Genomic DNA, 15,721 nt, shown 5'->3' on the forward strand with positions numbered 1-15,721 from the left:
GCTGCTCTGGGCCATGGGCTTCTCTGCCCTTGCCAGGGGGTTGAGAGAAAATGGTCTTTAAGGTCCCTTCCACCTCAAACCATTCCATGAGTCTAGAAAAGCTAAATGAAAATACTGAAGAGAATTATATTATTCAAATTAAATATGGGGCATTTGTCCATAAAGACCACAAAAGACCAAGTGAAGACACCACAAATGGGAAAGCTATAACTGGAATTTTCCCAGATTTCTCTCAGCTGGATCTGCTTTCATTTTCTGATTACAGTAGAGGCCCAAAAGCCCAGTGGTGATGCAGAGCTGGGAGACTTGCCCTTGAAAATGCCAACACACCAAAGTCCTGGGGCTCTGATCCCACTGCAATGTGCAGATCACTTCCACAATGACACGTGAAGTGCCCCCCTCTTCCACCCCCCCATTCTTTTTAGCAAAAAGCCTTCCCAGGACCCTGATCTGCATCAGCAGCCCTTACTGTGGTGTCTTTAGAAAACAATTAAACTCAGCAATCAGAGGGTTCATGCACTAATAAAAATGCTGTATGGTCAGTGGGCCAAGCGGTTTAGAGATGGATTTCCCAAGCCTTTCCCATTTCTTTCTGGGGGTAGCAGTGCTCCCCGTCCCCTCCAGCCTGGCCCTTTAAGTAACTTGAGCCTCCAGGCTGCAAATCCCAGTCTCCAGCTAAAAGGATGGAAAAGCTGTTTCCCCCTTCCCCCTTCTGGGGCTTTTCTTTTGAAAGGAACTGTTTTCTATCCTGTGATGGGAAGAGATAGATCTCCAAAAGACAGAGCAGCTTTCTGAGCATCCCCCTCCCGTATCAGGACAAACTGACAATTCCTCCTCCCCTCAATGCTTCTGGCTGCTCTTTTTCTCCCAGCTTTCCTCCCCTCCCGCCGGCCTTTGGCGAACCCCAGCTGATTTCCAAACCCTCCGCGGCTGCTGGGGGTTGGTACAAAGGTTTAATTATTTCCCTCTCCTTGGGTGAGGCGGGGACAGGAGAAGGTCGGGCCCCATCGCCCGGCACTGCTGATCTTGGCACTTTTGCTGTGCGGTTCCTCTCTCCCGGCCCCCTCCCTTCCCTGCTCCTGCCCTCTGGATGGGCCCTGGAGCCCAGCATGGACCCACAGGCACTGTGGGGATGCTTGTGCCTGCTTTGCTTTTCCCTCCTGAGAGCAGCAAAAGGTAAGAGAGGCTTTGGGCTGGTTTGGGACCAGGGACTCGATGGGGTCCGGATGCCCGGAGAGGTGAGATGCTCATCCCAGCATTTATCCTCCCAGGCTGCAGCCAAGCAGGGAACAGGGACTGGCAAACTGCACACAGCATGAGCATCTCCTGAGGCTGGGAAATTTTGGGGATTTTGGAAGTCCTTTCCATAATGGAAATGGGGAAAATCAGAGAGCTGGAGCTTTTTAAACTGCACAGAGTGCAGAACTGTGAAAACTCCTCAGTCTGTCTCACAGAGGAAAGCCCCAGGGACTGAGCTGGATTTCCATTGATTCATTTGTTGTTAAAAGCAGAAAAGCAGTAAAACATTTCAGAAGTCCAGCAAGTGCATCAAATTTGCCAGAGAATTTCAAGTGACTTCAGAAAACAGATCTGACTGCTTTTGTCATGGCAAAGGCAACCACCCCCCCTTCAAACACACTTGTATATGAGCAAGAGAAGGGACTTCAAATAAATCTAGAAAAAAAAGATTAAAGCAGGGATTTTTGAACTAATGCTGTCCCACCAACTTCATTTTGCCTTAGCACGGAGACAGTGATTTAATTAGGAGTTAGAAGTTCCAAATGGAAAACTCCTAAGATGAAGAATTCTGCTTCTTTTCTCCCCTAAAAGTGTTGATTGTACCCCAGTTAATGCCCAGAGCTGAAAAGGCACTGGAGATATCCCCCCTGTCCATGGGCATGCTCAGGAAACCTCCCTTCAGGATTAAAGTGTGTTTCTTGGGCATTTCCAAAAGTGCCCAAGCAGAGCTGCTGCTCCAGCCATCCTTTCTGAGGCAGGGCTGGAAACACAAGCAGGAATCAGCTGTCAGCCTGGAGATCACCCAAATATCCAAACCACAGGCACAAATATTTGCCCAGGAAAACCTTTCCATCAGCTAGCCTGCCCTCCCAGGGGGTGCAGTGACCCAGGTCATCAGCACCTGCGAGTCCAGGTGCCCTCTGGGATGGAGGTGATCCATTGTCACCATCGAGTCAGGAACAGCTGTGGAAGTGACACAACTCCATACTGGTCAGAAGACCAAACACTTACTTTATTACAGTCTCGTGATATTTATAACCAACATAATTCATCCAGAACCTGATTGGTTTTTAATAACACATGTCACCCAATAGGTTAATTAAGGAACTGCTATTGTAGGGGTTTCTCTGATGTGGGTGTAATTAGTATTGACTCTAGGATGTAGAAGGTTAAACTACTGTTTTATGTTTTTATACTATATTATTATTATAATTTTAAGAAACTCGTAACTTTCTTTAGTTTGTTTGATACAGCTTTGACCTTTTGGCTAACTAATTAAAACACTATTACTCTTTGGTAAATAAATCTCTATAACACATTCTATATATGTTTAGTAACAGGTGTAGCAGGTGGAGATAAGAATTGTTTCAATTCTGTCTCTGAGCTTTTTCTCAGCCTTCCCCAGGGATAAATGCCTGGGAAAGCCTGTGCCTGCTCTCTGTGGCCATAGAGCTGCTGCCACAAGGGACCACCATTCTAAACAGCTCATGAAAAACAACTGCTCAAAACACCAGCTGCAAAACCTTAAGATAAGAATTGTTTTGATTCCTCTCTCTGAGCTTCTCACAGCTTTTCCTAGGACGATGCCTGGGGAATGATCCCTTGCTCTCTCAGCATCCACAATCCATGACTATAGTAGGAGTCCTAGTAAAATCTATGTATTGTATAAGTGCCCTTGCCCCAATCCTAGTTGTTCTGCAGCTGTGATGTCCTTAATGGGCGGCAGCTGTGGCGGCCTGAGAGCTGGGACTCCAGAAATATAACAACAAGAAGACGTGATAGAAGACAGCACAGCCAAGAGCTGTAAAGGAAACATGGCCTTTGAGTCGAGGAGCTGTGACAACCAGGAGCTGTGAGAATGTGGCCTTTGAGCAAGGAGCTGTGTGTGTTGTACATGGCCTTTGAGTCATGGGGAAATGTATGTATTGTACTTTAATATCTGTATTGTATTTGAATATCTGTAAGTAAAAGGAAAGGGGGAAATACAGTAGCAGTCCTAGTAAAATCTATGTATTGTATAAGTGGCCTTGCCCCAGTCCTAGTTGTTCTGCAGCTGAGATGTCCTTAATTGGGCGGCAGCTGTGGCTAATGAAGATCACTGGGATAAAAGGGGGTGGGTTGGCCAGTCACGGAGAGCCTTGGAGGAGCCCTGATGAAGAAGCAATGCTGTTGTGAAGAGCTGCCCCCAAGAACTATCACCCAGAAAGTATGGGACTTTAGAGTTACGGTAACAACAACAAGATAACAACACATGACTGCTTCCCTCCAACACTTCCATCTTTCCCCAGGGAATCTGCTGCCTTCTTTCCACCCCAGGAGCCTGTATCAGTACCAGTACTCCCTGGCTGTGCAGCTGCAGCACACCTCCACACCATCCCCGTGGGGAGCCCGGCTGCAGGCTGAGGCACTGATCCATCTGCAGCAGCTCTGGAGGGACCCAGGCGGGGAGGAGCTGCTCCAGCTGCAGGTGGGTACAGGGGAGTACAGCCATTCCAGGTAGGAATTCCTGCTGGGAACACCCCAGGAGCTGCAGGTGTGTACAGGGGTGTACAGCCATCCCAGCCAGGGGTTCCTGTACAGGGGTGTACAGCCATCCCAGCCAGGGGTTCCTGTACAGGGGTGCTACAGCCATCCCAGCCAGGGGTTCCTGCTGGGAACACCCCAGGAGCTGAAACCCTGTTGGTTTTTCTGGGTCTGGATTGAAGGCACTTGAGACAGTAACTCATGTTCAGACTCAGGTGTTTATTGTTTCTTACCAGTAAAACAGTCTCACTGCTGTGAGTTTGGCCGCTGTGGTCACCAATTGTTGTGGTGTAGTGGGTCCCCAGGATGAGGTGAGAGATGAGAATCTGACTCCAAGTTCTTAGAAGACTGATATTGTACCTCTTTGTCTCTTTCTCTTTGTCTCTCTTCTTCTCCCACACCTTCCTTCTTTCACATCTTCTTACACTATACTAAAGAAAGAGAGAAAGGAGACATCAGGAGGCTTGACAAGAATGAATAATAAAACTCATGGCAGACTCAGAGAGTCCAACGCAGCTGGCTGGGATTGGTCATTAAGTAAAAACAATTCATATGGAACCAATCCAAGATGCACCTGTTGGTCAGCAACCTCCAGACCACATTCCAAGCAATCAGATAATTATTGTTTACATTTCTTTTCTGAGGCTTCTCAGCCTCTCAGGAGAAAAATCCTGAAGGGATTTTTCAGAAAATATCACAGTGACAGGCAGCTTTTCATTAGAAGGCAGCAAATGGCCAACAATCTCTTGTTCCAAGGGCTTTTAAGACTAAACTATCCAATGAAGAACTGACACCTGGATTATTTTCCATTTTAACCCAATAACTGATCCCAAAGAGCTGCAATGGGGACTTTTCCACCCAATTACAAAATGCCACCCAAACCCATGGAGAAGGAGGAAGAAGCAGCATGAAGAAGAAACCCAGGATGACACCCTGTGCCCTCCATCTTGCTTCCATCCACAACACACTAAAAATCCCAAACCCTCAATTTCTCACCAAGTGATACACCTACACTGTTCTCTATAATCTATTGCACACTTTTGTGGGTCCCAGTCTATCTTGAAGTCTGGGAAACTTTCTCCATGAATGAGGGTCAAAGTCAGGGCTCCCTTGGGGGTCAGGACACCCCAGGGCACACAGAGAAATATTCCCACTGCTCTGGGTTTCCACACAACCCCTTCTGTTTCTAGCCCATGACAGCTGAAAAATGACCTCTCTGACCAAATTCACTGCCTGCAGGGGAAATGCACACCAGCCTCAGAGCAGACACTTGGTCACTGCTTTCTGCATCTTCTGCTGTTGTAGATCCATGACCTGAAGGCCCAACACCAGCCAGAGGAGCAGAGGAGCCAGGACAGCAGTGGAGGCTCCCCTGTAGAGATTGCTCTGAGCCCAGAGGCACAGGCAGAGCTCCAGCAGCCAGTGTTCATCTCCTGGAGCAGTGGCAAGGTCAGCTGGACACCTCCTGGGCATGTTCATGCCCTCTGCAAAGCATTCCTGTCCTCATCCTAGATTTTCTGGGCTATGAGGCCCATGGGAGCTCCATCTCCACCTCTGATTTCAGAGCACTGGCCAATGTTGGACCCTACAAGGAGTCCCGTGCTCCAGAAGGACTCAGCTGGAGCTGCAGAATCCCATGTTAAAGCTCTTCAGCCCTAACCATGGGATATAAGCTCCTTTCTGGCCTTCTCCTCTGAGGCTGTGGGACCCCAGGGTGGGAAGGAAAGGGAAATTTTGTGTTCCTGCATTCACAGACCTCACGCTATTGAGGGATAAGGGCCTCCTTGAGAAAATTCCTCGGGGGTCTGCAGGGTGTTCTCAGGTTCCCTTTTGTCAGGGAAGGCAGCAGGGAGCCTGCAGGGACCCCAGAGATGTCCCCTCAGCCAGGCACCCCCTCCTGCCCTCCCAGGTCAAAGCTTTCTACGGGAATGAAGCAGAAAACATCCTGATCTCCAACCTGAAACGAGGCATCACCAGTCTGTTCCAGCTTCAGCCCCATGCCGGCACCACAGTGGAGGTAGGTCCAGAGCTGGGACCAAAACCCAGAGATGGACCAGGAGAGCTGGCCCTGGAGCCGAGCCAGCCCATGAGCTTCAGCAGAGGGGGCAAAATTCAGGGTAAATAACATTGGGTCTGCTGCTCCAACCGGGCTGTGAGCAAGGGTGACTCTTGGAAAGGCAGAAGAGTTAAAATAAAATAACCTAATTTTCAGCAATTGGCATCCCTTACAAAATCACAGCCTTTCCCTGGACAGTAGGAACAGCAGAGAAAAAACTCCACAAGCATTCCTGCCAACAGGATTTGCTTTGCCAGCAGCCAGCTGGAATGACCTGTGAACAACATGAAATAACCTCAGAATCCCAAATGCAGTCACAGGGGTGCTTAATTAAATCTTAATTTAGAGCCTGAATTTACAAAGATGGACTTGGAGCTATCCAACCACCCTCTGATTTGTCCCACATTCTGGATTTTAGCTGCTGTTCTCTTTGCTGGGTTGGCCTTTGTGTCTGTCCCCTCCACAGAGTGTTTAACACTCGTGGTCACTCCTGTTTGTTTTCAGGAAGATGCCTCTGGAAGCTGCCAGGTCACCTACACCGTGTCCAACCATTCCATCACCAAGACCAAAGATCTCCTCAGCTGCTCGAAGCCAAAGTCTGGATTCACCTCCATGAACAAAGCAAGTCCATTGCTCTCACTGTGGGGGGCTCAGCAGGGCCACCCCTAAAATCCTTTGGCAGGTGGGCTTGGATTCCCATTCCCAGCTGGCTTCAGCCTTCGGCAGCAGCTTGGGATGGGACTCTTAGACCCATCCCCAAAGTGGGATGCACCAGCATCCCTCAGGAGGGTCTCGAGGTGGGAAGGAGCAGCAAAGGTGCTCTGGGTCACCCCATCCCCACTCTTGTTATCAGTTCTGAGCTGTCAGCTGATCCTGCTTGGGAAGCTGCAGATGCAGGGATGGTTTCTGGGTCTCGCTGCATGGGGGATTATTTTGACAGGATTCTGTTTTGCTGAAAGCAGTAGCCTGTGCTCAGCCCTGACATAAACAGAGGAAATCCTGTGGGTCTTGATGCAGTCATACCTGCCATAACCAAAATTTACGAGTTTTTTTGAAAATATACTAATTCTACTGAATTCAGTATAAAAGTGGACATTCCCATGGAGATCCCAGGGGCCCTGGCAGGGGTCTCAAGACCTCCTTGTTGTGCAAGTCCCTGTGGTGTCACCCCTCTGTCTGCCTGCATCAGCCATGGCTGGGGGCATCCCCTTGCTGCTCCTCACCTGGTGGTGCCTTCTCCCACACCTGGGAAGAAGGTGGGCTCTGATGGATTTTCCTTTCCTACATTTTGCAAGTGAAGTAGGTGACTTGGTGGACTGGAAAGTTCTTTTCCTGCTAATGTAAAGAGATAAATCTCCTGGGGAGAGGCCAAGGGGAACAAAAGGTTGCTTTTTTCCTCATTGCCTTTCCTTTCCCAAGATTTTTGGAGTGGAGTGGCAGCCCTCCAGCAGAAGCCAGTACGTGGTGAGGGACAGCCTGCTGCAGTCAGTCCTGGCAGAGGAAAGCCACGTGGTGGCTCCAGCCCTGAGATCCCGCTCTGGCATCAAAATCAGCTCAAGGTGAGGGATGATCCCAACCCCTGGCCATGGAGGGTGGGAATCACAAAACTTCCCACTGACTGTTTCTGCCTTCCCAGGCAGCAGCTCCAGCTGGTGTCTCCTGCAGTGCCTGGGCTGGCAGAGGTGTCTGGACAGAGCTTTGAGGATGTGCTGGCTGGCATGGGGGCACGGCCCCAGCCCCTGGGCACGGCCAGCCTGCCCTTCAGGAGGGTCTGCACCCACTGCCCGTCGGTCAGTGATGCTGCTGAGCCCCAAAACTCCCCCTCAGGCTGGGCACTCGTGGGGTTTGGGGTTAAACCCCAGTGGTGCTTTTGGAGGGGCTGCTTTGGTGCAAATGTTACCCTGTGATAACGTGGGAAAAGAGGCTAAATCCCCCCTAACAAACCTCACCTTTGCAGCTGAGAGCCTTCCTGAAGGCGTTTGACAGGCAGAGAGTCAGAACAGACACCTCGAGGGTGGCGACAGCCTGGCAGTTCCAGAGGTTCATCCAGATGCTGCGCAGTGCCAAGAAGAGGGATGTGCTGCAGCTGCTGAGGAGAGCCCCCGAGGAGGCACGGTGAGAGCCCCTGGAGCTGTGGCTCCAAAATTCCGAGCGCTGGGCAAGACAGACGGGGATGGTTGGTGCTGCTCCATGGCAGCTTCTCCATGCTCCTCCATCCTGGCTAGAGGCAGTGTTCTCTGGCTTCTCCCAATGCCTGTCCTGTCCAAGCACTGCAGGGTTTTTGTGGGCTGTGCCTCTGCTGATTTCCCTCCTCCTGCTCCAGCCCCTTCCTGGTGGAGGCAGCGGTGGCCACACAGTCGGTGGCTTCCTTGGCAGCGCTCTCAGAGTTCCTGGATTTCAGCCAGGAGCCCAAATCCCTCCTGGAGAAGTTTCTCTACGCAGCAGCTTTCTCTCCCCGGCCTTCAGGAGAGCTTCTCCAGCTCGTCCTGGTGAGTATGGACATCTCCCTCTCTTCCCCATCCTGGGATGGATCCACACACACCATGGAACAAGGGAAACCTTTCTGTAGAAATTGATTTTCCTGCTCATGGGTTTGGTTCATGTGCATTTAGTGGGATGGGAGTAGATGATTTCCAGAGCAAAAGAATCCAGCAGAAGATGCTTTGTATCAGTGCATTAAAGATAATAAAATCTCAATTTAGAGCCCGAGCATTTTATCCAATTAAATCATGCATGGCCTCCTTCAAGGCAGGTAAGAACTAGTTTTCCCCCACTGTGGGAATCCACAAAATCAGAGGGTTTTGGGGAAGCTGCAAAAGGCAGGCCCCAGAGACAGCAGAACTGTGATTAGAGCTAAGCAGCAACCATGAGAATGGTCAGCAGAAAAATTATTGAAAAAGTAGAAAAGGAAGGACAAATAGAACAATGCTCTGTGTATTAACACTTGTCTAGAATAACTCCCTAAGCTACAGAAAAGTTTATCTAGTGAGACATTAGGAAGGTTGAAGTTTAATAATGGAGCTCTGTGCATTGTGTTTTAAGGCTTACAAGCAGGTATTGTATTTGAAATAAGCAAGCATTGTGTTAACCAAAGGTACCTGTGCTTATAGTGGTTGGATGGAACTACTGTCAATGTGCTTTTGCTTTTTGTGATTGGTCAAGAAGCTTATAAGTAAGTTGTAACACTAAGTTTTTTGGCCTGCTGCCTGGGATGTGAGCTGGTGGCCTCTTCCCATTGTCATAACCATGTAATGAGACTGATGCTGGAAAACAAAACAGCTCAAAGCACATTTCACAGCAGCCCTGTCCTGTTTGTGATTTGTACACAGCCCCCAGCCAGTGACACCTGACTTGCTTGAGATAACAGGTAAAGCAAACTCCTTCTCTTTTTTTCCTTTTATTTTTCTCCCTAATTTCTTTTTTTCCTGCTTCCTGTTACCCCTTTCCTGATGCCCAGGACAAGCTGGATGGGAGGCAGCTGGCACCTGAGATCTGGGAGACAGGAGTAGTTGCTGTGGGCTCTCTGGTGGGCAAGCTGTGCCAGCAGAAGCTCTGTGGGCTGCAGGTGGGTCCTCTGCAGTCCCTCACACTTGGCTTTTTGGGACACCCCCCAATTCCAGGGGTGCCCAGAATATCTCCTGTCCCTCACTCTCCTCTCCTCCTGCAAATCCCAAGCAGGTGGTGGAGCGTGGGGTGGAAACCATCCTCGGGGGGCTCAGAGGTGCCCAGGAGGAGCCCAGGGTGGTCATTTCCCTGCTGGCCCTGGGCAATGCAAGGCTCCCTGAGACCATCCCCACCCTCCTGGAGCACGCTGAGGGCGGTCCCACGGCTGTCACCACCGCTGCCACCTCTGCCCTGCAGCGATTCCCCGCTCCCCACATCTCCAGCAAGGTAGGAGAGCAGGTTGTGTGAGGCTTGGGGCTCCCCTCCCCACTCAAAGCCAAGCTGCTGGGGTGCCCTTCACTCTCAATTACCCCTTCCCATCAGGTGAAGCAAGTGATGAGGAGGATTTTCCACCAGAAGAGGAAGAGTTATGACAAAACCTGTCGCCTGGCAGCTGCAGAAATCCTCCTGGATAACCACCCCCTGCCCATGGATGTCATCAACATCCTGCTGGCCACCACGGAGATGGAGACAGAGGTGGCCACGTTCCTGCTGCTGAAGGTGCAGAACAGCCTGCGTGACCACCACCACCTGGCAAGGTGGGGCTTGAGGGCACAGGGACATTTTCCCTCTGCTCTGTATCCCCTTTTTCTCCTCCTCCTCCTCAATCCAGCTCGGGGGTTTGGACCAATATATCTTTAAACTGTGCTGACATCACTTCATGGGGGCTGCCTGGATATCCCTGGAGTAAAAACAGGGATGCAGATGTCACACAGGCAGAACCAGATTTTGTCATCCTGCCCCATGGCAGCAGAACCCAGGCTGTGGGTTTAGCAGAGTCCTTGGAGGCTGAAGCTCTGGCTCCCAGGGCAGTGCACAATTTGTGCCTGCAATAATCTTCCTGTCTGCACAGAACAAACCAAGCACTCACACTTTTCACAGCTACGTAAAAACTGCACAAAAATATCTGCCTGGTTTATCCTAGTAATCCAGGGGAAAAGGAATTCCAGGGTAGCCTACATCTAAAGCTTTCACTTTTTCCTCACGCTGCTCTGGACAGTCAGCAACCATGAGAAACACTTTGGCAAATTATATTTCCTTCTGTGGTGACCACTGACCCCTTGCCTTCCCTCCCTCCCAGTGCTGACACATCCTTTCCCTCTCTTTTCCAGGAAGATACTGAAAGACATCATGGCAGACCCACGGATCAACAATTACAACTTCTTCTCCAAAGTTGGCATCTCCTCCTCTTTCTCAGGACCTCTGGCAGGTGACAGCACAAGGGACACCTTGGTCCCCTCAGAGGGTTAAAGGAGGGGTTGGTGGGAAAAGGCAGCTCCAGAGGAGGATCCAGGTCTGTAGAATGCCCCAAAATCTCAGGGAGGTTTCTGAGAACGTCCCCCAGTACCAGAGATATGAACATGCCCTTCTCTGACACAAACTTTTGCCAAATCCTGCTGGTTTGAAAGAGGAACTTCAGCTGGAAATGAAACCAACAACGGGTTCCTGGTGGGAGTTTCCATGCTTTCCCTGACAAGTTCCTTTTGTATTTTTAATAAGATCTTCAGAGAGGAGGATTCTTGCCCTGAGATTTAAAAGAAAGAATCAAAATTCAGAGACTGCAAAAAGCAGCGCTTGCTAAATATCTGCTGAATTCTTCACCCCTCATTTCTGTCCCCGTTCAAATTAGATCAGTCTGGCCTTGCAGAGGGTCAGTGAAGGTGGAATAGCCAGGGAGAAAAAAAACCAACCTTGCAATGCTGAATCATTTGAGTGTTGCCAGAATGGAAGGAGAAGATGCGGAGTGGTGCCACAGGTTTGGGTTGGAGGGACCTTAAAGTTCATCCTGTTAGCACCCTTTCCACCAGACACCCAGGGGTGCTCATGGGCATCTCTCTGCCCTTCAGTCACCCAGGACCTGACCTCCACTTTTGGGCTGGACCTGCTGTTTGTGGAGGGTGGATTCCTGAGGAAGAGCGTCTCCGACTTCTCCCTGCTCAGCCACGGCCAGCGGCTCCGTGCAGCTCAGGTGCCACTGAGAGAGGGGCTGGGGGCTGCAGGGGGGTGACAGCACAACCCAGGGGTGCCACTGCTGTCCCTGTGTCCCTTCTTCACCTCCTTGTGGTGCTTCGCCTCTGTGCTCAGCACGTCCTGTGTCAGAAAAAGGCAAATTCCCAAATTGCTGGTGTGAAACCAGACTCCTGCTCTGGAGAGGGGAGCCCCCTGCTCCCCAAAAACCAGAGGATGGAACACTGGTACCTCAGGGTGCTCAGGGAAGGTTTGGATGCCTCAGTGGCACCTCAGAGTGCTCAGGGATGGCTTGGATGTCACACGGGTACCTTGGAGTGCTCGGGGATGGCTTGGATGTCACACTGGTATCTCAGGGTGCTCAGGGATGGTTTGGATGCCACACTGATACCTCAGAGTGCTCAGGGAAGGTTTGGATGTCACACTGGTATCTCAGGGTGCTCAGGGATGGCTTGGATGCCTCAGTGGCACCTCAGCTTGGATGCCTCGCCCAAGTCACTCCATCACTGATGTCCTGCTCCTGTCCACTTCTGTCTTCCAGGTGACCTTTGAAGCACAAGGGATGGAGCCGATGATGGGAGAAAACCTCTCGGAAGGAGAAGAGGAGCCAGAGCTCATGGCTGGGATGGCAGCCACCTTCTTTGACGTCCAGCTGCGGCCAATTGTCTTCTTCCAGGGATACACAGACCTGATGGGCAAGGTCCTGCTGAGCAGTGCAGAGCCCACCAGTGTGGTCAGGGGGAACCTCCTGCTGATGGACCATCACCAGGTACTGGCTGGGGAGGAAGCAGTGGCCAGTCTGCACATCCCAACTGAGCCTGTGGATGTTGCACACCACAGACACAAATCTGAGAGCGAGGTGGCACTGCCAGATGTGTCTTGGGGGTTGGTAAAGCGGTGGGATGGCTTGTTCTGCCATGGGAGACCCGTGGCTGAGGTGCAGGGTTGGGATGGACATTCCCAGCAGCCACAAGGCCCTGCTGGTGCCAGCACTCATCCAGGAGCAGGGCCTGGCCACAGGGAGCTCTGCCTTTTCCATCTTCCAGGTCATTCCTCTGCAGTCTGGCCTCCAAGTGACCGTCAGACTCCAGGGTGGGCTGGGGCTGGACATCTCAGCTGACATGGACGTGAGCATTTGGGAGCAGGAGCTGAAAACCAGCGTCAGTGCCAGGTCAGCCTGGCTCTGGGAATGGGAATACCTGGGGGGCAAGGGTGGATTTCCACTGCTCCCTGCTCTTCTCCTGGTGGGTCCAGCCTTTCCTGGTGCTTACACAGACATTTTCCATGGCCAGACCTCTAACTGAGGTGTTTATGGAGTTGTTTAGTGCCCAGCTCAGGCCATTGCTCTGTGACCAGACCCTTCGTGCTTCTGTCTCCCAGGGGAAGCCTTGCCATGGATTTCCAGGCTGAACTGGATTCCCCTTTGCTCCAAGCCACCCTGAGGAGCCAGACAGAGGTGGAGACCTCCATCCACTTTGACACCAAGCTGAGGTTTTCCAGCAGCCCCGTGCTCATGTGCCTGCAGCTGAGGGAGGAGCAGGTCCCATACAGGTAGCACCAGATCCTGCAGAAACATCCTGGTGGGCTTGAGAGAAAGGAGGGAAGAGGAGAGGATTAATGGTTGCACTTATTGGGTGGGAATTGGTAGGGATGAGGGAAGGGCACCACTAGTTCCTGATATGGATGGAAGCATCATCTGTGACGGTGTTCACAGGGGTTCTTGGATGAGGGAAGAGATGAGGATCTGACTCCATGTTTCAGAAGGCTGGATTTATTATTTTATGATATATATTACATTAAAACTATACTAAAAGAGTAGAAGCAAAGATTTCATCAGAAGGCTAGCTAAGCTAAGAATAGAAAAGAAGGAATGATAACAAAGGCAGCTGTCTGGGACTCTGTGTCTGAGCCAGCTGACTGTGATTGGCCATTAATTACAAACATCCAACATGGGCCAATCACAGATCCACCTGTTGCATTCCACAGCAGCAGATAATCAATGTTTACATTTTGTTCCTGAGGCCTCTCATTTTCTCAGGAGGAGAAATCCTAAGGAAATGATTTTTCATGAAAAAATATCTGCGACAATCATCCATAAGTGTTGCTCTGATTTTTTAGGATTCTCTAACCCTTCTGATGTTGACATTCTTGTAGCAAACTTTCTCACACACTTTCTGTAAATAACTGATTGTTTTGCATTCTTTTATAGAAGAGGAGAAATTTGATAGACTGTTGGTTTGTCCAGTGTCATTGGAGAGGTGGCACTGTCACCCTCCAATCCACTGTCACTTTTAGAAATCTATAAATGTTGGAGTCAGAAAATAAATTTCCCTTTTCCTCACCTTGAGAGCAGCGGTGTGTGCGCTCGTGTTGTTCCGTGTCCTATAGTGACACATGAGACCATCAGGAGATGGTGGCTGGGAGGAGAAGGGTGAGATCCACCCCCCCCACCAGAGGCTCCTGCCCGTGCTGCTGTCCCTCTGTCCCACAGGGAAGTGCTCTCAGTGTCCCAGTCTGCCGGGAGCCGGAGCAGCACCGCTCGGAGGGGCCGGCGCGGCGCCGTGCCCGGCAGGGAATTTGCCCTGCACCAAACCAACTCCAGGGTCTGCAACCTCCTGCTGGCTGCAGAAAAGGAATAGGGAGCCAGAGCACCTCGGGATTCTCCTCCACAACCACCTTTGAATGAGGAGAATGCTGCAATAAGGGCACCAGAAGGATGATGAGGAAGGACAAGAGGAGCTGCTGAAGAACAGACACACCCCGTGCCCCCAAACCTGCCCTCACACCCCAAAGGCTCAGATTTCCGACTCCTCCCCTTCATGGGGCAGGGCCTTGCTGGAAGCCAAGCTATTTCTCATGAAAAACAGCCTTGTTTTGCAAGTGGATTAGTTCCTGAGAGCCCAAGAAACCCTCCTGGAGGACTGCACCCCAAAATGCTGAGTTTTCTCCCTGTTTACCAAAGCTGTCAGGAGGGGACACATCTGCAGCCAGCTGGAACTCCCCAGTGGAGGGAATAAATGACCTTCCTTGCCCAAGCTGGATTGCTGTCATCCACCCCACCCAACACCTCCAGGATCAGAGGGCTGGTGAGGAAAAGGCAGCATTTCTCCATTCCTTCCTGATAGTAATGTGCCTTGGAAGTCTTTTTAGCCCTTTTTCTGTGGTGTGTGTGCTACAAAACAACCTTTTTAGGAAAGAAAAGAGGAATATGGAGTATACATTCTTTTGTTAATTATGAGCCTGAAATGTTAGCACTGAGTCTCCTGGTTCAGGGGAGGAGACTTGCCTGGTTTTCCATCTGGAGACACCAATTACAAGCACTTTGGTTATGTACAGAAATAAATGCCCTGTGTTTTCATACTGTCTCTGTTTGACTCGTAACTGTCCTGGACACATGGAAAGGCAGAAGGAGGAGGCATTTCCAGCAAGAACCTGCTTTCTAGGTCTGCATTTAGGGTGCTCCCTTTCCTCTTCCTCCTCCTCTAGAGACTGACAAAGGCGGATTTGCCATCCAGCTGATATTTACCCCAAATCAGCTGAACTCCTAGTCCCAAAGGATACCTGTCCTGCCAGAGGGACCAGGTCCTGTAGCTGGGATTGGAGTTGGGAATGTGTTTCCAGACCCTTTGCAAGGGGGGAGGACATCTGAATACAGATTTCACCAGTTTGCATTGCTGCTGGCAGCTTTGCTGTCCTGCTGAATCCTGATGTTTTCCAAGCCCTCACAAGGATTTTATTTTTCCCAGTCCTGGTTAGATGCTCAAACACAATGAAGGACCATGGGCCTTTTGGTGAAGTCACCCATTTCCTTGGCAATGGCTCCAAACCCTCCCAGAAGGGACCTCTCAGCCCCAGGTCCCCAGTAAAGGTGACACTGTGCCCGCAGAGCTGGAATGGAGTCCCCTCAGTTTGGATGGGCAGAAAGGGACCGGGATGTGAATTTATTTTACCCAGCCTGTTCCAGTGCTTGCCAGCCCTCTCCGTGAAGGAATTTTCCCTCATTTCCAGCCTCCCCTGGCCCAGCCTGAGGCCCTTTCCCCTTGTCCTGTCCCTGTTCCCTGGCAGCACAGCCCGACCCCCCCTGGCTGTCCCCTCCTGTCAGGAGTTGTGCAGAGCCACAAGGGCCCCCTGAGCCTCCTTTGCTCCAGGCTGAGCCCCTTGCCAGCTCCCTCAGCCTCCCAGAGAGTCCCTCCATCCAGCAGCGAGGGACAGGGACAATCGGGCGGGGTTGGAGTGCCAGGTGTGACTGCTGGTGAGGATCCCCAGGGCAGC

General features: G+C 51.0%; 1 protein-coding gene across 1 annotated transcript; it reads left to right on the forward strand.

Annotated features, from left to right (window-relative positions):
* The first annotated feature begins 1,109 nt into the window (after window positions 1–1,109).
* LOC132076332 (microsomal triglyceride transfer protein-like) lies at window positions 1,110–14,807 on the forward strand. Its single transcript, XM_059477361.1, has 18 exons — window positions 1,110–1,176; window positions 3,528–3,706; window positions 5,068–5,211; window positions 5,672–5,779; window positions 6,323–6,439; window positions 7,238–7,377; window positions 7,455–7,608; window positions 7,776–7,933; window positions 8,142–8,307; window positions 9,276–9,383; window positions 9,497–9,709; window positions 9,806–10,020; window positions 10,594–10,691; window positions 11,329–11,450; window positions 11,991–12,218; window positions 12,496–12,620; window positions 12,830–13,000; window positions 13,941–14,807. The coding sequence occupies exons 1-18, from the start codon at window positions 1,110–1,112 to the stop codon at window positions 14,086–14,088; spliced, it is 2,661 nt and encodes an 886-aa protein (XP_059333344.1). The 3' UTR covers window positions 14,089–14,807.
* The last annotated feature ends 914 nt before the right edge of the window (window positions 14,808–15,721 follow it).

This window comes from Ammospiza nelsoni, chromosome 8 (genome assembly GCF_027579445.1).
Source record: "Ammospiza nelsoni isolate bAmmNel1 chromosome 8, bAmmNel1.pri, whole genome shotgun sequence".
NCBI lineage: Eukaryota > Metazoa > Chordata > Aves > Passeriformes > Passerellidae > Ammospiza > Ammospiza nelsoni.

Excerpts from the sequence above, each read along its gene's own strand:
- LOC132076332 (XM_059477361.1), top strand. The coding sequence starts at position 1,110 with ATGGACCCACAGGCACTGTGGGGATGCTTGTGCCTGCTTTGCTTTTCC. Across the intron at positions 1,177-3,527 it reads CCTCCTGAGAGCAGCAAAAG|GGAATCTGCTGCCTTCTTTC; the intron begins GTAAGAGAGGCT and ends ATCTTTCCCCAG. Across the intron at positions 7,934-8,141 it reads AGAGCCCCCGAGGAGGCACG|CCCCTTCCTGGTGGAGGCAG; the intron begins GTGAGAGCCCCT and ends CTCCTGCTCCAG.